Source organism: Syzygium oleosum, unplaced genomic scaffold, assembly GCF_021117445.2.
Source record: "Syzygium oleosum isolate NSW1041296 unplaced genomic scaffold, Sole_v2.1 Sole_v2.46, whole genome shotgun sequence".
In the NCBI taxonomy this organism is placed as follows: Eukaryota; Viridiplantae; Streptophyta; class Magnoliopsida; order Myrtales; family Myrtaceae; genus Syzygium; species Syzygium oleosum.
Genome location: NW_026607530.1, coordinates 275,998 through 299,979, shown reverse-complemented (window position 1 = coordinate 299,979; position 23,982 = coordinate 275,998). Strand labels below are relative to the sequence as shown.

The 23,982-nt window shown below is 36.0% G+C and overlaps 1 protein-coding gene across 1 annotated transcript; it reads right to left on the bottom strand.

Annotated features, from left to right (window-relative positions):
* Positions 1–13,124: 13,124 nt before the first annotated feature.
* LOC115668983 (receptor-like protein 13) lies at positions 13,125–22,869 on the bottom strand. Its single transcript, XM_056306596.1, has 4 exons — positions 22,464–22,869; positions 19,011–19,142; positions 18,805–18,939; positions 13,125–15,304 (listed from the first exon to the last, which is right to left on the bottom strand). Exons 1-4 carry the CDS (start codon positions 22,867–22,869, stop codon positions 13,125–13,127), a joined length of 2,853 nt encoding a protein of 950 aa, XP_056162571.1.
* Positions 22,870–23,982: the final 1,113 nt, after the last annotated feature.

Below are 23,982 nucleotides of genomic sequence, written 5' to 3'. Positions count from 1 at the left end.
CTACTTATTTTATATGTGCAGAGTCTTTCCCTTTCGAGTGATTTTCTCGTTGGGCAAACTCAAGTCTTCTGGAGCCAATTTCACGGAACACGTGACTTGACCCAGAACTTCCCCAAAAGAGAGAGACGAAAATAATAAGATGAATATTATAAATTGATAAAAAATGATTATTAGCAAATCGACAAAAAAAAAAGTTACGAGTGATTTCACTAAAGTGATAAAGAAAAAAATACGTTCCCAAGTATCATTCCTGAATAAAATGAGATAAATAACTAAGACTTGATGCTGATAAATTTTTAGTATAGGTGTTGTTTTATCAAGAAATATCACATAATTGGCTTTTGTTTCAACTCGTTGAAGAAAAATGAGAAAACTTCGTTCAATTTGATAACGCGATCAACACAATACTGATCAACATTCAAGATATTTTATATTTAACTTGAAGTATCAATGAATGCAAAATCGGTTAACTATCAATCCTTTAGAATAATATAAAAAATATATATAGTCTTAAACTCCTGGTTAGAATCTTTTTAGCCGCCACGCCACAACAGAAGCAGATCCATTCGGGTTGTGTAAGGCTGATTTAAACAACTTCCACTTCAGCTTCCACTTCCCTCCAACATCGACACCATCCAAAAGTCCACCTGCACATGCTTAGTACAATTGGACGACACTTAATTTTCTGCTGGGGAACCTCTTCAAGTCAAAGATGCAACACATCTCATCCTCCCACCCGGTCATTAATGCTTGTCATGACCCAGAAATTTTCCAAGGAAAAGTATGCAAAGCATTTTTCTCGTTATGTTGAGAATTAAAGACATGAAAATGATAGAGGAGAAGGCAGACACCACAGTTAATTCAATCGCTGTGACATAAAACCAATCAAGGTTCGTCGTGGAAATTGAATGTTCAATAATAACAGCGGATACAAGAGCGTATGTGGAAATCTATTTAGTTTATTGTGAGGTTCGCAGATCATTTGCGCTCAATGAATGTGATCCATTACATTATGTGGGTCCTATATTGAATAACTTGATTTATTAGTTAGAAGGCATTGATTTTATTATGTTCTGGGTCCATGTGCAAAAGTTATTCTAAATCTTGTCCATAAATAAGAATAAGTGCGCTAGAAGTCTTAAACTTGTCGCAAAAGTACAATTGAATCCTTAAACTTTCAAAAAATTCAACCAAGTCTTAAAATTTGTTAAATCGGTGTAATCAAATCCCTCAGTAAACTCGTCTCGTAAAAGTGCAATCAACTCCTTAAACTTTCAAAAAATACAACAAATTCTTAAAATTTGTTAAATTAGTGTAATCAAATCCTTCAGTTAACTCTATCTAGTTTCACTAACGAAAAATGCTAACGTGACTTTTTTTTCTATTACTTTCCTAAGAAAGCGTGGCATCGATGTGGTGTCTGTCAAGCACCATATCGGGAAGAAACTTGAAAATTAGAAAAGAAAACGGATAACAAGATTATTTTTAAAAAATAAAAATAGGATAAAAGAAAAAAGTATAAGCATTAAAAAAAAATAGCTAAGAATTTAGGGGGACAAAAAAAAAGGCAAAACCTTGCTGCACGAGTCTCGTCAAGCTTGGCCATGACCACCAACTTCCAGGCTTTTTCAAGATTTTGGCCATGGCTTCTCGAGTTTCATCGAGCTTGCAACCGTTGCCGCTTCAGCTTTCAGGCTTCAGGCTTCCTTAAGCTCGCATGGTTGGGTTAGGTGGTTGGGACTTTTTGATCGGCTGTGGAATTATTTCCTCCTTGTCTTCTTGTCATTGTTGTCCTTCTTTTTGTCAATTTAAAACGAATTATATTTTAACCATAATTTTAATTTATTTATGCAAATGTATGCTTTAATTGATTTTTATTTTTCAAATTTCCGTATTAGGGAATGTAATGGTGATCTTATTACGACATGTCATTAAGAGAGTTATTTATTATTTATTTCATCCAATCATCTAATATTGAAAATAACTATTAAGAAAGAGTTTGACAGTGATATGCAAAATAAAAGTGAAATTTTTATGAATATTTAATTGTCTTTAATAGTTGTTGATGTTCGATTTTTATTTGTATTTTTCTTGACAATCAATTCATAAAGTCGCTCAACAACAACGTGAAAAAGAACTAGATTTTCTAGAAAATTCACTCTTCGAGAAAGCTCATTTGTACAATGGAAAAAATTAAAAAGAAAAACTTAATGCTTTTTTAATATGCATGGTAAAACCCACTCAAAATTTAAAAAACAATCCGGGAATATCTTGTGAGAGAAAGAAAGTTGATATTGTTTTGTTATTGTTTCTCTTTTTGTTGCTGGGAACAAGAAGTAGATTTTTTTTACTTCTTGTTTCTATTTCAAATATATTCCTTGATCACTTTTCTGTTTCGAAAAAAAAAAAAAGTTAGCAAACATGCTCTTAAACAACTTCCACTTCGGCTTCCACTTTCTTCGAACATCGACACCACCCAAGTTCACACTCACATGTTCAAAACTAATGGAAGACACTTAATTTTCTGCTAGGGACCTCTTCAAGTCAAAGATGCGAACACATCTTATCCTCTCACGCGGTCATTAAAGCTTGTCATCAACCCAGAAATTTTCCAAGGAAAAGTGCGCAAACCATTTCAAATTAGTTGACAATTGAGGACATGAAAACGATAGAGAAGAACGCAGGCACCACAGCTGATTCAGCGTAAAGCCAATCAAGGTTCATAGTGGAAATTGAATGTTCAATAACAAGAGTGGATGCAGGAGCCTATGTGGAAATCTATTTAGTTTATTGTGTGGTCCGCGGATCGCATCTGCTCAATGGATTTGTTCCATTACAATGTGTGGGTCATATGTTGAATCGCTTGATTTATTAGTAAGATGACAATGATTTTATATGTTTCGGGTCCATGTGCAAAAGTTATTGAAAATCTAATTTACAAATAAGAATAAGTGCATTAAAAGTCTTAAACTTGTTAGAAAAGTGAAATTGAGTCCTTGCACTTTAAACAAATGCAATCAAGTCTAAACAGTTTTTAAGTTTGTGTAATAAAATCTCTCAATTAACCTTGTCCAATATCACTTGCGGAAAATGCTGACACGACTTTTTTTTCTATTAGTTTCCAAAACAAACATAACGCCAATGTGGCGTTCACCAAGCACCACATCTGGAAAAAAACTTAAAACTTTAAAAAGAAAAAAGGATAACAAGATTATTTTTAATAATAAAAATATGATAAAAGAAAGAAGTATAAGCATTAAAAAATAATAAATAAAAAAGCTAAAAAGTTATGGAAAAAAAAAAAAAGCAAAGACTTGCCGCACGAGACTCGTCAAGCTTGGCCATGACCACCAACCCCCAAGCTTTTCTCAAGATTTTGGTCATGACTGCTCTCGTTTCGTCAAGCTTGCAACCATTGCAACTTCAGCTTCTAGGCTTCTTTAAGCTCACGGCCTATGGCCGCTTGAAATTCATCGAGCTCTTGGCCACGGGCTGTAGCTGCTCGAGTTTCGTCAAGCTCAACCATGGATACTCTAGCTACCAGAATTCTTCAAGCTCGCAATCACAGCCAATCGAGTTTCGTCGATCTTAACCATGGCTGCAAAAGCTTCATCCAGCTCGACAGTTGAGATAATTTATTTTAGCTAAACTGAAGATGAAAGACTTAAAATTAATTCTAGACTGGTTCGATTTTTTTGTAAGGCACGAAGGAACCAATAAAGCTCTTTCCGGGCTACAAACATTATTTCATGTATATCCTCCAATTTTCAGGAAAAAAAAACATGATATTATGACTATCCCATTCTTATTCTCTGCCTCTCAGTGCTTTCACTGCTTCTCGTGTTTGATTGAAGCACGCTCGATTATTACAAGAATCGTAAGTTCTTTTTTTTGTCTTTTTAATTATCAAATCGAGAATTTGGGTTAGGTGGTTGGGACTTTTTGATTGGCTGTGGAATTGCTTCGTGCTATGCCTTCTTGTCGTCGTTGTTTTTCTTTTTGTCAATTCAAACGAATTAAATTTAACCGTCACTTTGAGTTATTTATGCAAATGTATTCTATAATTAATTTTCATTTTTTAAATTTCCTTATTAGGGAATGTACTAGTGATGTTATTGCGTCAAGTCTTTAAGAGAGTTTTTTTTATTTATTTCATCCAATCATCTCGTTATTTGAATATGAAAAATAACTTACAAGAAAGAGTTTGATGGTGATATGCAAAATAAAAACGAAAGTTTTATGAATATTTAATTATCTTTAATTGTTGTTGATGTTCAATATTTATTTTGATTTTTCTTGACAATCAATTCATAAATTTGCTCGACAACATGAAATAGAACTAAGTTTTCCAGAAAATTCTCTCTTCGACAAAGCTACTATGTACAATGGAAAAATTTTTAAATAAAAATTTAGTGCTTTTTAAATATGCATGGTAAAACCCACTTAAATTTTTTTTAATAAACAAACCCGTGATATTCTTAATTTTGACAACTTGGTCCGGCATAGAAAAAGAAGAAATAAAGAAAAAGGAGGAAAGTGAATAAGGGAAATTTTGACAACTTGGTACACCAATTTGAACTTTAGCAGGGTGATTAAGAGCAATTTTGTCTCTTTTTACTAAATGGAATGGATTTAGGTATATAGGAAGCTGAGAGGACGTGATACATCTACAATAACTTTTCTTGAATCTGGATCATTTAAATTAGGAAAAAAAAATCCAAAAGCCGCCCAGAAATAACATTTGCTGATTGCTTTGACGTGCCATAATTTCTGTTTTAAGTGGAGTTATAGAGCCTACAAACCCAATTACAAAGCTCATTAAGGGTCCAAATGACCTTCTTAAATGGAGAACCCACTGCCGTCATTTTTTACCCAAAAAACTTCACTTCTTTCCTGGGCTTTGGGCTGTTTTCAAAGCACTCCTCAAGCCCATTACCTGTAGGTTCAATTATTAATGCATTTCACGTTAAGGCTTAAACCCACATTAACTTGGACTTGCTGTGGTTGTAGGAGTACACTTATTCATTAAGCTTTCTTAGAACACTTGAAAGATTTTTAAACTAGGGCGTTAATTTTGCCATTAACATGTTTAGTTCACCAAAAATTGCATAAGCACTTCACAAAAACTATACCGGAAGAAAGTGATTTTTGACGCTTGATATTGGTTTTAGACGTAATGAACTCGTCACAAGTGTTTCCCATTAAACCTCAAAAACAGTACCGACTTCTCGCAAATCATCAACTTTTTATTTCTTGTGCTTTAATAGTTTCATTGGATGATATAAGGAACTAACCTCATACAACATGCCAAGTTGACGCCTTGATTTTGTTTAAAGCAAGTCATTCTATCCGAAGATAAAGGAAAGGCAAAGAATTACATTCTTGTGACCTAGTGATCGAGTTATGACAAGAAGAAAATGAGCCTCAGGCCATACAATTCTTGAGGTGCGAGATTTCTAAGGTCTTATCAACATGGCTAGCTCGTTGGGTTATGTTGCCTTCAACAACAATCACAACAAAAGCAAGGAACCCTTAAGACTTCTCAATAGATCTTCTACTTCTTCTATGCTAACGTAGGTTCAAACTAGACATAGTAGTATATTAAATTGATTTATTGCCACTTTTGTTTATATTGCCCAAGCATATACACCGTAACGGCTAGCGGGTACATAATCAGTACCAATATGAAACATTGATCTACACAGCAAAACGCTAAAAAATGTCATTGGAGGTTAAAGTGAACTTTACAATTTAAATAAGTAGAAATCCAAAAGCGGCTTAGAACTAACATTGGCTGATTAGTTTGACGTGCCCATAATTTTGATTTGAGTGGAGTTATGGAACCCACTGATGTCATTTTTGCCCCCAAACAGTCCATTTCTTTCCTGGGTTTACGGCTGTTCGTAGAGCACTCATTAGGCCCATTTGCTGTATATTTAATGATTTGTGTATTTTATGTTTAAGGCTTAAACCCCAACTTAATTTGGACTTGCTGTGGTTCTCGGAGTACTTATTCGTTAAGTTTCTCTTATAACAAGTCTTGAGAGAGTTTTCTCTCTAATTGTGCCTTGCGAATACTGCAAATAATTGAGTTGATTTGTTCTTCGGAGCATCATTTGTAAATCTCACTATTCTTGAAATCACGAAAAGATTGCTAGCCCGATCGCTACTTGATTAAGGTAATATTTATTAAACTAGGGACTAAATATGGCATGCCTATGGCGTGTAAACATTCTTAGAGGTGTTAATTCTGTCATTAACTTCTTCAATTCACAAAAATAGCATAAGCACTTCACAGATACTAGAAGAAATGGATTGATGACACTTGTTATTGATTTAAGACAAAATGAACACATTGCAAGTTTTTCCCGTTAAACCTCAAAAACAATACTGACTTTTCGAAAATCATCAACTTGTTTTCTTGTGTTTTAATGGTGGACATATGATGTTGTTTAAAGCAAGTCATCTATACTTAGATAGAGGAGAGAGGCAAAAAATTACATTCTTCTGACCTAATGTTTGTGTTACGTCGAGTAAAAAGTGAGCCTCAGGCCGTACAACCACCGCAGCTGGCTCGTAGGGTTAGGTGATCTACAACGATGACGACAACAAAAGGAAGGAATCCTAACACTTCTCAGGAGATCACTTGATTTTTATATGGCCATGTAGGTTCAAACTAAAATAGTAGTACATGAAAATGATTTTGCCTTGTTGTCACATTTCTTTTACCATCCAAGCAAATATATCCTAATGGTTTAAGAAGTAAGAGATGAGTATATCTGTTGACATTATAATATTCCGGTCACATAGACGATATAGTATTAGAACTAAACGCGTACTTTGCGCATTAACTATTAAACTATAATGCCCCAAATGTGGACTTTCAAGAATTGCTTTCTTGATGTGCATGACTTGCTAGGAATTAATTAAGTCAACGTGGGTAAATCCAATAATAATGCTATGCTTGGAAAAGGATGGATTCCCATTAGATTCTTTAGTACCTTGACCTACCATAAAAGATAAGGGAGAGCATTAAATTCCGCAAAGGCCATTGACTTATCTCTCCGTTGGGTGCCTAAGTCACCCCGTCCATCCAATCGAGCAAAATCAATCACATGGGAGTGTTCTTGGACTGTCTTTTTGTGCTGGTTGCTGCTGAATTTTTATTTTGTTTCTCACCTGGTGATAAATTCAGTTGAATCCAAAAGAGATAAGTGATGCATTGAACACCCTTCCAATCGTCAATGAGCTTCTATATGAACATTGGACGAACTTGTCAATATGTTTCAGAATTGACAGAGCACAATCGAGGGAGGTTGTCATGTGATCATTATTGCCTCAAAGCATTATTTGAGTTGTCTTTTACTTTATGACTTCGCAATTCCACCAATGGGAATTGTGTACACATGTAGCTCGAAGAGTGGCAGAGGGTACAGGAATATCTGATAACAATTAGCCTCCACGAAGTACGGACATAGATGGTGATGATCTAATGATTTGTCCTAAGCACGTAATATTTCAAAACGATGCTTCCATGGCGTAACTTAGAAAATCGAACGCGGTCAGGGGTCGCTTATCCGCTATTAAAAGGACTAGTCTAGTTTCCAATAAGTAAAAAGGTGAAGTTTTTAAAATTGCTAGTAAGCTATGTATGTTGTCCATAAAAAAGATATGATTTGTAACTTTTTTTATCAAGCAACTAGTTAGTAAATTATTAACATCATATTGAATCAATTAACGTCATTCGTGAATTATAGCTGCTAACCAGATCAACAGGTTACCAATTGCAAGAATTTATAAAAGAGATTTAGAATTCACTACTAGTGTCACATATTTACGAAACAAAACTCTGTTTTTGGCCAACACAATTTTGGAAACGTCCCTAGAACCATTTGTCACATAACGAGGGACGTTTACTAAGTATCAACAATTATTAAGAGATTGGATAAGAGCTTCAACAGTTTAAGAAAAGAATGGTTGAGATTGTTTCGTGCTTTTGGGAAAATCATCAATAATGAGATAGTGAACTGTTTGTCTTTCTTCACCTACTTCGACGTTCCACTTGCAAGTATGAACATCGTTCTTTATAAGGAATTAAGAAGCAGATAGATTTATCGTGATTATAAGATTCCCATTCACATGGTGGACGCGTTAGCTCTGGCTCCAATGCCTCGATCAACATGCACATTGAAGAATAAACAATATTAAAGTCATGTGAATAGATAATATTTATATATGACTGAGAAAGGATGGATATAAATGATTTTTCAGTTGGGTACATAAGTCACACCGTCCATAATATGAAAATAACATCACTCCAATGTGAGTTATTTTTCCTTGGGCTGTTTCTTTTGTAACTCAATAAAGGCTGAATTTTTATGATGAATTCAGTAAAATGCAAAATTTAGAGTGATGGATGGAGCACCTTGCAATCATCAACAAAGCTTCTAGATGAAAATTGAATGGCCCAAAAACCAAAAAAAACAAAAACATTCGTAACGTTAATATTTAGAGTAATGCAAAATTTAGTGTTAGCTCAGAGACACTGGTGAGTGAGTGCCCAGAATGTTCGATGACTTTTAGGTTGGATTCGTAACGTTACGTACGCCTGCGATGGTGCAAGGACGCTGGCATGGCGTAACTTTGAAAATCATTCGCGTACTTTTGTGGCTTCGCTGCTCTTGAAAAGGCCGCACAAGCTTCCCAACATTGCAATCTCTCTCTCTCTCTCTCTCTCTCTCTCTCTCTCTCTCTCTCTCTCTCTCTATGATTTTTTATGGCTTTGACGTCTTCAGGCGTAGCGCTGTGCGAGAAATTTCAGTGGACTCTGCTTCTGCTTTGATTCATTAAGGTAACAACCCCACTCTTTTGATGGCTTCGATGTCTATGCACAAATGAGTGAAACTCTCTCTCTCTGTCCCTGAAAATTCTAAGTTCGTATCTTCACACATCGATAGATTCATTCATGGTCATTTCATTTCCGCCGAATGTCATTCACTACAATTAAATGCTTAGCATTTCTACTGTAATCTTCAGTTTAGAAATGGTTTGTCGCTTTGTTCATGGATCTCCTGCCGCTATAAGATCTAAAGCCGAAGAAAAAGACTTCAGATTGTGTGATGCGCAATAGTACTAATTAATTATAAGTTTGGAAGTTCAGTCATTAAGAGAATGGTGTGTGTTGTTTGCTTAGGGACCAAATGACGAGGAAAAGGGACAGATTTTGGGAGTATGCAGAGCAATTGAGTGGTCGCTTCAGGTGTAAATTCTGCAGACGTGATTTCCCCGGTGGAATTCCAAGGGTTAAGTCGCACTTAGCTTTCTAATTATAATGGTCATTAATGGCCAAAACTGTAGTGTAAGTGATTAAGATAATATTGTCCAAAGTAAATAACACGGTGGGGTTAATGCAAGGAATGTGCAAAGTCCAAGAGCACCGCGAAAAGAGAAAAGCCATGCTACAGAGTTTAGCTACAATATAATCCTACACAGTATATTAATCTTATTACAGATTCAAGTTTCAATCTTATGTACATGATCATGCTAATAAGCATTAAAAAGAGTATAAAAAATCAAACCTTCGCAAAACTTATTTATATTAAATAATCATTCAAATGGTTATTTGATATAAGTACCAATCCATGTGTGAGATGAACTTCACTTCTTCGAGTTCATGTGTCCAAGCAACTCGAAAAACATCGCCATATTTAAGTGTCGCAGCGAATTTGCTCCTATACAAGTGTGGCAGCCAATCTTCTTCTATCTCAAAATGCTGCATAAAATGTGTTTTGGGTAGCCGATGACTTCGGAATGTCAAACTTTTTCAAACAAGATGGAATTTCTCCAGAAAGATAATTATACGAAAGATCCATTATGATCATATCTTGGAGCTGACATATTTGTGGAGGGATTGAACTTTCAAAAAAAATATTATTTCCTTTCAGAAGAAATATATAATAAAATTTTTAATAACAATTAATAAAAAAAAGGAAAGAAAAAAAAAGGGCTCCAATTCGGTCGTAATTGGAAGGGCCTTGTCCGATTCGCGCAGCCCAGAGCTCATCCACAAGAGCGGCCCAGGCCACCAGACGCACGCAGTCATCACAGAGAGCACGTACGCAAAGAACAGAGCACGGGCACAAGGGGAGCTCGGGGGAGAAAATTCTCTCTCAGAGAATCGGTTTCCGGAGGATTCTCCATCTTCATTCCCTCTCGGTAGCGTCACTCACAACCACCGGCAGCCCCCTGATCGCCACCAGTTACGCCGCGGTGAAGAGGCTCCGTTCGCTCCTTTTTCAAAATCATCGCTGCTGCCGAAGTATTCAATCTAGGTCTATTCCTCCCTTTGACGGTTCTAGGTCCCGGCGTCACTGTCCATTACGATCTCTTTCCTTCAGGCGATCATCAATCTCGTCCAGAGACGGCTCTGGCAACGTATCCATCTTCTATGCTCTGTTTTGGCTTCAGCTGAGCATGTTTCACTGCATGATCGTTTATTGCCTGTCCTCCGATTCGTCGATTTTGTCTCTGATAATGTTTAAATGAACACCTCACTTTATACTCCTCACCGATGGTTTGTTGAATGTTCTGTCCCGAGCACTTCGAATTTCATGTTCATCAGGTGTTCGATGTTTTGCCCAACTGACTTCCAGTATTGATTTGCTTCTGTTATCAGTCAATCTGAGAGTATTCTAGTGCGATTTTCATGGTTATTATTTGACGCATCGATCCTAAGATATGATTCCCGATTTGTTGCTTGCTGGTCGAGAACCATCACGCATGAGGCCAGTCCAATCTCGGTACTTCTCTATATTGGCGTCAAGCTTTGAACATCTGCTTGCTCCTGTACATGTTGACATCTCGCCTCTCGCCTCGAATTCATGTACACCGGATTTGTTTCGCAAGGGAGAGAAGGTGAATGCGAATCGGAGCATTCAAGAGAGTTTGGATTTGGATTTTCTGGTTCGTTAGTTCTGAAAGATGATATATCGTTAATTAACCAGCTTCGTTTGAGTTCTCTACTGTTTTTTGGTGGTGGACGCATAAAAGGTACACTTATAATCGGATTTGGCTTTTCTGGTTCGTTGTTCCGAAAATCATGCAGCAGGCCTTCTGTTTTTTCGTTTTTGAGTTTCGCTTGGCGATTATCTTTTATAAGGTAGTTTTTCTTTAGCTACAATAAGATTTTGACTTGGACTTCGAAACTAGCTCACGGGTTCATATCCCGGAGCTCAAATGACAAAGTTATGTATATTATTTGCTCGACGCATATCATGTTCATTTACTGTGCTTTATATTTTGTCGTTCTTTATGTGTTTGAGTAATATAAGGTTTTAAGTTTAGCTAGCGGAATTTTTAACCCCGGGCTCATAACAAGTCCATGTATTTTTTTTTCGCATTTTGCTTTCATAATCTATTCTTTTGTACTTTATCTCGTTTGGCATGTGTCTTTTATTATGATTGATTTGATATGATTATTGACTCGTATGATTGATTGAAAAATGCTTTTGCCAATAACCATCATAAGACATTTAAATAGAACATACCTAGTGACTTAAAACGAAAAAAACCGCGTAACTCACGTTTTTTGCATTAAAATGAGTTAGGTACCAAAACAGCGCTAATTAAATGCTAGTATAATCAAGTAACCGAACTTGGATTTTTCTAGCTTTTCTCCTATTTGGCTCAAATAGGCCAGTGATGACTCCAAATTAGATAAGATCTCATTGTTTAATCAAAACCGAATCATCCAATGTCGTGCACCATAGGATTTTGGAGAACTCTTAGTCTATATTTGGTAGTCGGGATAAAATTTAGCATAGGATAAATTTTATCATATCCTGTGTTTGATGCCTGTCCAAGACAGAATAAAGTCGGATATAGGAGGGATATAGCTTAGATAAAATTATCCCAAGAGAGAGGTGGAATAAAGGTGGATATGATTTATAATATCCATAATATAAAATTTATTTTTCTCGAACAACAAGCTTGTTAAATTAATAAAATTAAAATAATATTTGAATATAAATAATATTTTAATTTTAATATAAAAATTCAAAATAACAATACATCGTTTTTATTTATTCTTAATTTTATTTAAATATTCAAAAAAATTTATATCTTATGATATAAATTTCATATCTATATAAATAAATACATTTAGTATTTATATTTATTATATATTTTAGGTATATTAGTGTAGTTTACTATTTAATAAAAATTTATTAGAAAATGATGGAAGGGGAAAAAAGAAATAAAAAAAAGGAAAGAATTATAAAAGAGAGGGAAAAATAATAAAAAATAAGCAAATAAAAATGAAATGGATAAGAGTGTCACGAGAGATTTTTATTATCTCCGTTTGTGCAATTTTGAGGTTCATTTATACCGATATGACGTTCATTGAAAATACGTACATCGTAAGATATGAAAATACCCAATTTTATTACAGTAATTCACTAAATAGTAGATAGGATATAACAAATTCTTTGGATTTCATATCCTATCTTATTCAGTCCTACCCTAATTAAAAATCTAGACAACCAAACGCAGTCTCGTTGAACGAGAGCAAGCACCTCGAATAGAGGGACTGCTCGTTCCCGTTGGACATATCACTAAACCCGCTCCCCTCAAGAGAGCCATGAGGGAGGATTGCGACAAGTTCTTCATCAAGTAAATCACAAAGGTGGGGCTCAAGTTGTAGACCAGTGGTCCAGCAATTGGGATATTGCTGTCATCCTAGCTACAATCCATGCCTTTATCCTCAAATTGGAGAAATTTGCAGCTCCCAATACTTTATGTTAGTAGGATTCTTGAAACAGTAAAACCTGGTTGGTTTGATGTTGCCGGTTGCAGCCATCAGATGATTCACATTTGGCGTAACATTTACAAAAATTTATGAATGCTGGATTGATTTTGGTTGTAAATAAACTATCGTTTCTGAATTCTCAACCAGATCAAATCTCCTAATATTCAAATTAGCATGACAAGGAATACAATACAAACACTATAGGAGTCAAGCATTCAAAATGCATAATCGAGACTCAAAATGCTTACAATCCTATTAAACAAAAGTTCTCCACCGTTCATCGTATTATTTCATCACAAAATGCTTAGAAGAACATTATCTACTGGGGAAATGATGGGATAAACTTATGAACGAGCCCGAATAGCACGTACCGATAGTGCGAGTTTAGATGGAGAAAAAGAATCACCCCAAAGAACGCCACTACATATGATCCTGCAAAACTCCACAAGAAGGCTTCTCTCCAGGAATCGTCCTCTCTGGTATAATTAAAAGATGGCAGTGTCTCCCGTCTCTGATTTGAGCCATGACAACTTGTTAATGGTGGTCCACAAAGAAGAGGATTACCTTCATAACTTGCTTCCCGAAAAGTTCCAAATTGATTTTTTTGATCTGGTGTCTTGCCTGATAAGTTATTGTGAGCCACACTAAAATCTGACAGCGCGTAAAGCTCTATTAGTTGTGGAGGGATGGGACCGGTTAAGTTGTTGTAGGAGAGATCCAAGCTCTCTACATTCTTCAAATTGGAAAATTTTTCCGGGATCGGTCCCGTCAAATGATTGTGTGACAGGTTCAATGAGAGAAGTTCACTCAAGTAGCCGACTTCTGGAGGAATATACCCTGTCAAATTGTTCTGCGAGAGATCCATTCCCGACATGAGTTTTAGAATATTGCCCATATAAGATTCCAACCTTCTCTTTGTCATGAAGTTCACTTCTTCTAATCCATTCGTATAAGTATATGTGTCATCTTCTTTTCGAAGATACAATAAACGGTAATCGACCTTGTAGGGTGATTCCCATGCCTCTTCCCAGCTTACCATGTAAGAAGATCTGGACATAGGATTCCCAAAGCTTCCGAACGTCAAATCGTTCAAACAAGAATGAATATTTCCAGAAAGATTATTATTGGAGAGATCTAATATGCTCATGTTTTTCAATAGACATAGATCCAAAGGGATTGAACCTTCAAAATTGTTTCCTTGCAATAGAAGAACCTTCAACTTGTGAAGCGAACCGATCCAGCTAGGGATCTCACCTGACAGTGCATTGTGTCTAAGATCCAATGTGACCATATTTGAAGCTCTAGAAAGAAACTTAGGAAACTGCCCAGCAAGCGTGTCATTAGTTAAATGCAAGAACCTCAAAGTAAGTGTAAAATTGACACAAGGGGGTATATTTGGCCCAAGGTTGTTACTTGAAAGGTCCAAATAATCGAAATACAGTAACTTGCAAAAGCTCAATGGTAAAGGACCTTCGAATAAATTACTCGACAAGATAAGCGCATGACTACTAATATCTCCAATCCAATTGGGAAGTGTTCCAGATAGGAAATTATGACTTGCATCCAAAATGATCAAGGAGGAGCTATTTAATATATCAGGCGATATGTCTCCTGTGAAAAGATTATTATCCAGATGCAAATATCTCAAGTTTGTCAAGTTAGTATACCTTGGTAGCATTTGGCCTTGCAAATTGTTGTTGGACAGTTTCAATGTAGAAAGTAATGCACAACCTTTAGCCAGTGTCTTTGGTATTTCTCCTGTGAAGCCATTATTCGACAAATCCAATGCATCCAGTTTTTTCATATTGCCAATTGAGGGAGGGATTCTACCTTGCAATAAGTTGTTTGATAGGTTCAAATATCTCAAATCCGGGAGGATAGAACCAATTCGAGATGGAAGCTCTCCTTCAATAATATTAGCAGACACATCGAACCACCACATGCTGAGAAGATTCAAATTGGAAGGCAAATGAAATGGACCTGACAAATTATTGCCTGTGAGTTCGAACTGTTTTAGAAATACATTGTTGTCCAATAGCAAATTTGGAAAATTTCCTGTCATTCCATTGTGGTTGAGTTGAACACCTCTCAGGTCATGCTGTTCTTTCAGAAAGCTGGCAATTAGGCCATTTGCGTCTTTGTTGATCACACAGTTTGATAAACCAAACATCTTCAGTTGAAATGAAGGAAACCAAGTGGGCTCCTCTGTATTTACTTCCAGTCGTTTATGGTTGTCGATGAGGCGGAATACCTCAAGGTTAGAATTATTAGCCAGGGAAGCAAGAAAAAGTAAGCCTTCAAAAGCATTTCCAGAGAGCTCAATATATTCAAGTGACTTGAGATTATAGAAGAGAGATGATGGAATGGCCTCACTAAAATTGTTATTGTGAACATCAAGCACACGGAGCGAGGTCATATTGCACAAGCATGAAGGAAGAGGACCCCAAAATCCATTACGACTAATATCTAACTCTTCAAGGTTCCTCAATCTGCATAAGCCTGTTAAAGTGGACATTGTAACTATGAGGATCATCACTAAATTGTACTTACACTCGAGATCATAGTTAATGTCGAGAATGGAGGATAGAAAGAGGCTATCTATATAGGGTAATACCACCAAAAATCGTAATTTGGTACACCCGTGTCACATTTAAGCAAAACTAATTTTTGTGTCATAAAAAATCCAAAACCGGTACACTCCCGTCACAATTATACCCATGCCACATTTACCTTAAATTGTGTTAAAACCAGAATTTTTTAGGGCTAAATGTGGTATAGTGCCCTAGTTTGGGGTGAACGTGGCACTGATACATTAGTTTAGAGATTTTTGTGACATAAAAATTAGTTTAGGATAAATGTTAAGCGAGTATACTAGTTTGGGGTAAATGTGGCACTATACCAGTTTACGAGGTTTTGTGACAAAAAAATTAATTTGGGGTAAAATGTGGCACGAGCGTACTAGTTTGGGGTTTTTGGTGGTAATAACCTAGCTATATATTATTCAACTCTTTCACAATTAAAGGTATCATGTTATACAATTTTTTGTAATTATCCTTTATATTTCATAATTCATATACATGCACTATCATGTTAAATAGAGCCCTTTGAAATCAACTTTTTCTTCAATAAACTGTTTGTATTAATAGATAGTTCATTATTAATTTGATGATTTCATCTGTATCTGAAATATGTGTTATCAATCTTATTTAGATCATTTTAAATCATTTGTTTGTTATATATGGGCTATAAAGTCAGGTTATATTTTATGGATCTTTTAATATCATTTATTTATTGAATATAGAAAAAGTGCTTTATCAAACCGGTATCCATACTTAATTCAACTTGGTTTGTTCTTATCCACTTAAGGTTATAGGAATAATACCAAATATAAGTGTTTGTTTTTACCGGGTGTAATGTTCTAACCAAAAGAGTCATCGATAATCATGCACTTACTGTAATTCATTTATGATATTTGGCTAAACGGGTAATAAAACCCTCACAACGTATATCATTTTCATTCTATAGACTTTTTATAATAATAGGTAGTCTTTTCTATTAATTTGGCAACAGTTGATTTTTTATTTGTTAATATTCATATGTGCGTGTGGAAAATTAATAGTAATATAAACTTGCATATGTGCATGTGTATGTGTGTGTGTGTATACAGACACACAGACACACACACACCCACACACACACACACATATCTGAATAAAATATTTTAAAATTTAAATCTTATTGTGGAATATCGTGTTTAATTTTTAGCTAATTTAAAATTTTCACTTAATTTGGTATCAAACAATTTCAAATATATTGATAATGACATAGTTCATGAGCATTAGTTTGTTGTGCTACAACTTTTTCATTTTATCTCACAATTCAAATAAAATTTTAAATAATTGATAAAGAGTTATGCTCTCTAGCTCATACTTTAATTTAATTAAGTAATATAAAGGTTGAAGATGGAAGCTTTATGTATAGGGTGCAGGTATTTTCATGGATAAATGGCTGGATTTGTTTAAACTAAACAAAATGTACTCGTTTCATCAAATGAAAGGGATGCATACTAGAATCAGACATCAACATTATTGTGTATATTTTCAACATAAATCTTGTCCATTCTTTTCGAATGAAGAACTTTAATGGTGCAAGGAGATACAGTAAATTGAGTCCGTTAAAGGAAAACGGCATTTTGGTCCCTCAGAGGAAAGGGCTGTGTTCCCAGCTTTCCTTTTTATCTTCATCCTCCTTTCTTTGATACGATTTTGCATAGATCACTAAGTTTGCTTTTGTTTTTCTATTTGTCTATTGATCGATGCATCCAATAGATTGGAAGACAGAACTTGAGCCAAAATATTGGAAGCAAAATTCACAAATACTGAAAAAATGCCATAGAATTTAATTAACTTTGCTCTCGGCTTAGTATTATCAATGGAAAAGTCATTTGAAATTTAATTTTTTGCTATATTTCCACAACTTATGAAACATTTTCTTCCCCTCATCAATCTTTCAACTCCTGATTTATGATATTTTACTAAAGAAATAAATATTAGAATTTAGTAAACGTGAGCTCCTCTTTTATTTCACATCTACTCCGATTGGCATAATTTAAGAAATCATACCTACATCATCTTCTTCCAGAAACATAGCACTTTTAGTTGATTTAAACAAATATTGAGAAAATATGACATTTATTGGTAGCAATACATGGAAAAACATAATTTAAAAACATTTTTTCAAAAGAAAATGGTGTCTTTAATTTTTTTACGTTTTAGTATTCATGTACCAATTAGTTATTCTTTTGAGTTTTGAGAAAGGCCCTTCTGTTCCCGCCTAACCCTATTAAACTCCCACGAGGAGCTAGTAGCCATTTACGAAATAATCTCTGGTTATCATATTTTGCATGCGTTTAAGAGAATGGTTAGATGCACCAGATGATGGATTCAAGGATCACTATATGTCAAAACAAGTAATATACGTAGTAAGTCAAACCCGACCATTAAAGAGGACAATCGTTTCCCCTAGCTAAAATATACTAAACATATCAAGACAAATGTGGCACTACTATTGATGAATCGTATACATAGTGATGGTAGTGATAATGTTGAAGAAACTGGATTTGCATATATGCTTTTAATATATGAAAGAGACGCATGGAAAATCCATTGCAAAACTTGATATCAGTGTAATATAGTAATCGGGAATTTGAGACAAGTTCAATAGCTACATATAAAATCATAACTGGGTAACAGATGAAAATTGTCATACTAAAAGAATAATTTCATAAATTATTCGTTCTAAGTGGATATTTTAAAGGAAAAAAAATTAATTTTGGATATTTTCCTATCAAGACAATCAAACAAAATTGTACAACAAATGAAAAATCAAAGATTTGTGAAATGCATGAATTCTACTAATGACACATGCAGAAGTTTGACCACCATTTGGATCTAATCCGTAAACTTAAGATATTGTTTGATTTTGATTCCTGATTAACTTTTACATATAATTATAATTCTTGGACAAATTTTGAACTCGTACAGTATATTGTTATTTTGGACTATTTGTATCTTTTTAGCAATAACTCCTTGTATCTGTTATGGCATCACACTATTGTTCAGATTGGTCGAGAAAAAAAGTTATGTAAAAGTAAAAGCATGGGGACTAAACTTCAATCTTCAAAGATCAGAGACTAAATTGAAACTGATCCAACTTTTAAGGATGCCACAATCATGACATACATTTACTTATGGCTTTCATAGGCATTTAACTAAATCCTTCCAACTTCAAGCATAGGTCAAACAGCTATATGTGCTTTCGTGATTAGCACTTATCTAAATATAAGTCCATGGCGCTTAGTAATTCAAAGAATTTGTGCGGCCAAAATATGATCTCTGGAGGACATCGAATATAGTGCAGTCATGCCTTTTATGTTCAAGACTATCTCACCTTATCTTATTTTGAAGAGGTGATAACCGAAAGCATTTTCAGAGAATTACCTTCCAAAAACTTTGAAGCATTCAATCCACAACCATTGATGTATAAGGCCTTAAGAGATGTCATCCTCGTAATGTCCGCAAGGGAATCATTGGCTAATTTGTTATTCGAAAGATCCAGCACCTCCAGATTCACACCTGTGATTGATAGAAGGTTTTCAAAATTGAACCATATAATATCAAGGCATGGTTTTATATCTTACAAGTACCTTCAAGCTGGATGGAAGACGAAATTTGGGCCTCCACTGAAGTTTGCTTGTACCATGAGGGGACTCGTTCCAAATAATTAGAAGATAGATATAGCCTCTTCAATCGCTTCAAGTGTAGAGTTCCATTTAAATCTGATTATGGAAAGATCCATGCATACCCAATAGTTAATAAATTATCTACAGATATCAGATTTCCAATCATCTTCAATTTTTTGAGAATAACTATATGCTCGTGATGAGGAGCTTTATTGGTAATGCATATATGAACATGGACAGTGAAGCTCAAAATGGAGTTGCATCGAGAACTCTTGAGATAGCAGGTGTTAGTGCAATAATCGACTTAAATGGTGCTTGCATTGAGTTAGAACCTACAGAGCCAATCGATGTAGTAGCCGCTAGATATGAGTTCAATCTCTTGACGAGTGTGGATGAATATTGCTTTTGCTTTATCTGTGATAGATGAGATTGAATATGGAAATTCTTGTAGAATAGATAAAAGTGCAAGTAGATTTGATGTTCTGATAAGCTTCCTGGTAATGGAGAAATTCAAGTGCAGCTTATACTTGGAAGACATCGGTAGCGGTCAAGGAGCCCATAAAGAATGTGGGAGAGTAGCAGAAAATTTTTCAGGTATTAGCGAAAAGTCTAGGTAATAGCAAAGCGACTGTAATATGGCAGACATTGAGCCTAGGTGAAAATTTGTTAAAATATGGCAGACATTGGGCTTGCTTGCGCGAGGTCACTACCTCATGCAAAACAGCGGCCCAGCCTCGAGCAACCCCGGATTTGGGGTTGCGGCTTTCTTCATAGCCCCATTTGGCCACACGCCCGGAGAGAGAGAGAGAGAGAGAGAGAGAGGAAGTCGGGCGGGCGACGGCAGCTTAAGGGTCGCAGAGCTCGTGTGATGGTAGAAGATATATACATAGAGGGGGTGGGGAGAAGGGAGGGACGGAGGGAGTCTGTTCAGGGTGAGTCTTTTGCGTTATAACGTCACCACCAACAATAATGCTGGAAAAGTAAGAGAAATTGAAGCAGTATACTCGACATAAGCGAAGCAAGATGGGGAAAAAGAGGACATTCTGAAGCCGAAGAGATGGTGAAGCAGCATGTCAAGAACTTAGGATGTATGGTCGATACAATGGACAACAAAGAGAAAGCGGAGCTGGAGGAAGTGCACAAGAGGCGGGTGGTGGAAACCATAAAGGTTCGACCCAAAAAAAAAGAAACCATAAAGGTGCTAGCCTGACAAAACAATGCTGGTGGAAGCTGTCTTGAATTTGCCATTCTTGGACAAGGCGTTCTCGGAGTTTGGGAAGAAGCTTCCCGGCGACATCCCGTGGATCAATTCTCTTGCGGTGGCATCCAAAGATGAAAGGATCATCCAGGTGACGGAGGACAAGATGACCCAGAAATTGGCTGCAAGATGATAACAACTCCATCTTGAGAATGGATAAAGAGATCGGGGAGCTCTCCGAAGACATCAATGAATTCCAGAGTAGATTAGAAAGATTTAATGGCAGATGCGGACGCTGATAGAGACCTCTGCTCTAGGTCAACACCCTCGCCTCCAACTTCCGCTAGCGCCATCGCGGCACAATCGAGCCTCACATTCTAGATCTGAGGTCAACCGAGCCCTAGATCTGAGATCTAAGGCTCGACTTGATCTGAGGTCAAAAGGGGCCAGCAACAGCCGCAATTGAGGGTTTTAGGTCGACAGCCACCGTTGAACCCTGGCGAGGGAGTTGCCATAATGGCGGGAAAGTGGAAGAGAGAGGTGGGGGTTGGGTGCAAGGAGGGCTTTTGGGTGGCCTTGTTGAGCTTAGAGGCCAAGTGCTAGGTCGCCGACATTGTGTGGCTCGAACAGAGGCAGGGCTGTGTCGACCAAGTTAAGCAGGGCAAGCAACGGTAGGTGGCGATGACGATATGTCGCCTAGTGGTGATGAAAATTTGAAAAGCTGCTTGGGGAGAGAGAGCTTGTTTACTCATTTGGGACACAGAGAGTGTGGAAAAATTGGGCCCCACTTTAATCATTTATGTGTGTATATAATATGAAAACAAGTTGGATCCACCAAGGGTAATATGGTCCATCCACCATTATAGGGAGTGTATTAGGAAAAAAAGAAGCGGAAAAAACACTATCCTTTTAATCTCATCTCAATTATATCACTTGATTTATAATGAAATTTCTTGCTGCTCTTCTTAAGTATATGTATCGATCATAAATCTAATCAATCGTCTTATGTGTGAGTTTTCCTATCTAAATAGACTAAAGGTTGACCTGAAAAGCACTGAAGGGTATTCTGATTTTCTTGCATGTCTGGATGCATGGTTAGAGCGGCTTGGAATTTTGGAACCATGCATCCAGATAAATATAGATGTCGGAAGATGTAACCAAAGTAGAAAATAAGAAATGCAAATAATTATAAGAGAAAAGAAGAAAAAGGAAATAAAGGAAATAAGCTATAATATTATTTGGATACTAGAGAAAGGAATGATCAGGAGAGAGAATAAAATAAATGATGATTATCACTGTACTTTTATGTATATATAATTTGATGTATTTGTAATACATCAAAGGTAAATGTGAGAAAGAAAAAACAATTGTTTGATAAAAGTATTAGTCCCCTCAATCCCTCCAAATCCCTTTATATGAGGGATTTAAAAAACACATAGCTACACATACAATTCCACTTGATATGATCTAATCTTCTTTTTTCCGGTCCGTTTCTTTCCCTCTGTCCTACCATTACACTCCCTTTAAGATCCTTTCTCATCCCTCTAAATTAATCCCCTCTGCCAATCTACTTTTCGTGATTTTTTATTTTTTGCAAACCTTATGGCACTCGTAATTTGACTTTTATTTATCGTAAAACACTCAAAACCTTTACAAAAATGTAATTATTAATATGTAGAATGATAAACTTGATTTTCTTTTTCTTATTTTGAATCGTGAGAGAAAGTCACAAGCTCCTCAATATTAAGTAGATTTTGGTCCACTTCCAAACAAGTGCAAAATTGTTGGAGTGAAAAATTCTAGCAAGTCCACCCCTTTTATGATAAAGAAAAGTCGGAATTTGATAAATAATTGCTTATAGAGCTAATTCTAATTTCGTTCTTCGTACTTATCATCGCCATGGAAATGAGTCTCGTAATTAATTCATGATATGTGCAATCAACTATTTTAAGAATTGCATCATTTGTGCAATCATGTGTTTGTCATTAATTCACTTAATTCACTTTTATAGTTTATAGCACCATAGTCTGACATTTTTTCGTTGCCCAAAAGTAAACTATTACTTAGAAACATAATTGAAAGAAGAAAAATGAAACAAATAACAGAGAGAGAGAGAGAGATTCACCTGAGAGTTCAAACACGGTGAGTAAACGATTATTTTGAACATATTTAGAGAAAAGGAAAAAACAAACAAATTACTGTGAGAGAGAGAGATTCACCTAAGAGAGAATGCTGACTTAAATCCAACACTTGAAGTTCCTCCAGAGGAAGGAATAAAGAGGCATCAATAACCAAACCACGAGACCCTTCTCTTTCCCGGCCCAACCCTTCCCAATAACTTTCGGATCGGGTAGACCATTCTTTCTGGCTCGACCCTTCCCAATTACTTTCGGACTGTTCCCAGTACGACACTCTCCATTTCCAACGGCGTGATCCGCCCAGATATAGTCCAGTCACTCGCAAAGTGGTGTTATCGCACTCCACGCTTTTCCAGCCACAACAGTCACTATCGTTGTTGCGCCACGAGAGAATAGAAGACCCATTGGGGGGGGAGAGGGCGGCGTCAATGTCAAGCAGTGCATTCCTCTCTTCTTCCAAGCACCCCATGCTTCTTCCACTCCCCATCGATACCAGCAACACCCAAGTCCACGTACACAGTAAAAGAAACTTCATGTTTATCTATATGGTGTTTTGTGCGTTTATCTGTTTCTTCTGCTTCACCTTGTGCAAACTTACGAGGGTCATCTCCTTCATTTATATGTGCAGAGTCTTTCCCCTTTGAGTGGTCATCACGGTTGGGCCAACTCCACGAAACAACCGTGGGCAAAGTCGAGTCTGCTAGGGACAATTCCCCGGAACACGTGATTATCGCCGGTGACTTGACCCGGAACTTCTCCAAAAGAGAAAGATAAGATTATAAAATGAATATTACAAAATGATAAAAATGATTGTTAGCAAATCAAAAAAGATAAAAAGTTACCATTTGATTTCACCAAATTAAGCTATAAAAGAAAAACATGTGCCTTAATATCGCGTCACAAAAAGAAAAAAAAAAGCCGAGATAGATGATGTTGTTAATTTTCAGCAAGTATTATTTTTCTAAGAACTATTGAATAAATGGGTACTTACTTGGACTTATTGAAGGGAAAAAAAAAAGGCAATTTCCATGAATTTGATAAAGCGATCAAGACAATGCAGATCAACATTCGGTAAATCTCATAATTAATTATAGCATCAATAAACCTAAAATAAATTAATTATCATTGTATAGACTAATATAAAAGAATATAGTCTTAAATTTGGGCAACGCTCGAATACTTGTTAGTATTTGATGAAAATCTTTTTAAACATCGTGTCACGACATAAGGTGGATTTAATCTTGAGCGAGGCGTCTTTCTTCCAAGCACCCCGTCAGTTTCCACTTACCCCCAATATGGACACCTCCCAAGTCCACTTTTTTTTTATAATATTTTGTGGATTATGAGACACTATTATATGAGTTTAGTGTGTGTATATATAAATATATATAAATTGAATCTGGACTGCTAAAGATAATGCATTCCATGAGATCGGATGGCCCAGATACAATTTAACATGTGTATTGGGTTCACAAAATACTTGCTCATGATATGTGGGTAATACGTTTCCATGATTACCACGATTGTACCAACTCCACAAAACAACCATGGGCAAAGTCAAGTCTGCCGGGGGCCAATTCCACGAAACACGTGATTATCG

Coding starts and splice junctions, on each gene's coding strand:
- LOC115668983 (XM_056306596.1), bottom strand. CDS start 22,869: ATGGGGAGTGGAAGAAGCATGGGGTGCTTGGAAGAAGAGAGGAATGCA. Junction 18,940..19,010: donor GTCTTCCATCCAGCTTGAAG/GTACTTGTAAGA, acceptor TATCAATCACAG/GTGTGAATCTGGAGGTGCTG. Junction 15,305..18,804: donor TGCTTCAAAGTTTTTGGAAG/GTAATTCTCTGA, acceptor CCACTTTAACAG/GCTTATGCAGATTGAGGAAC.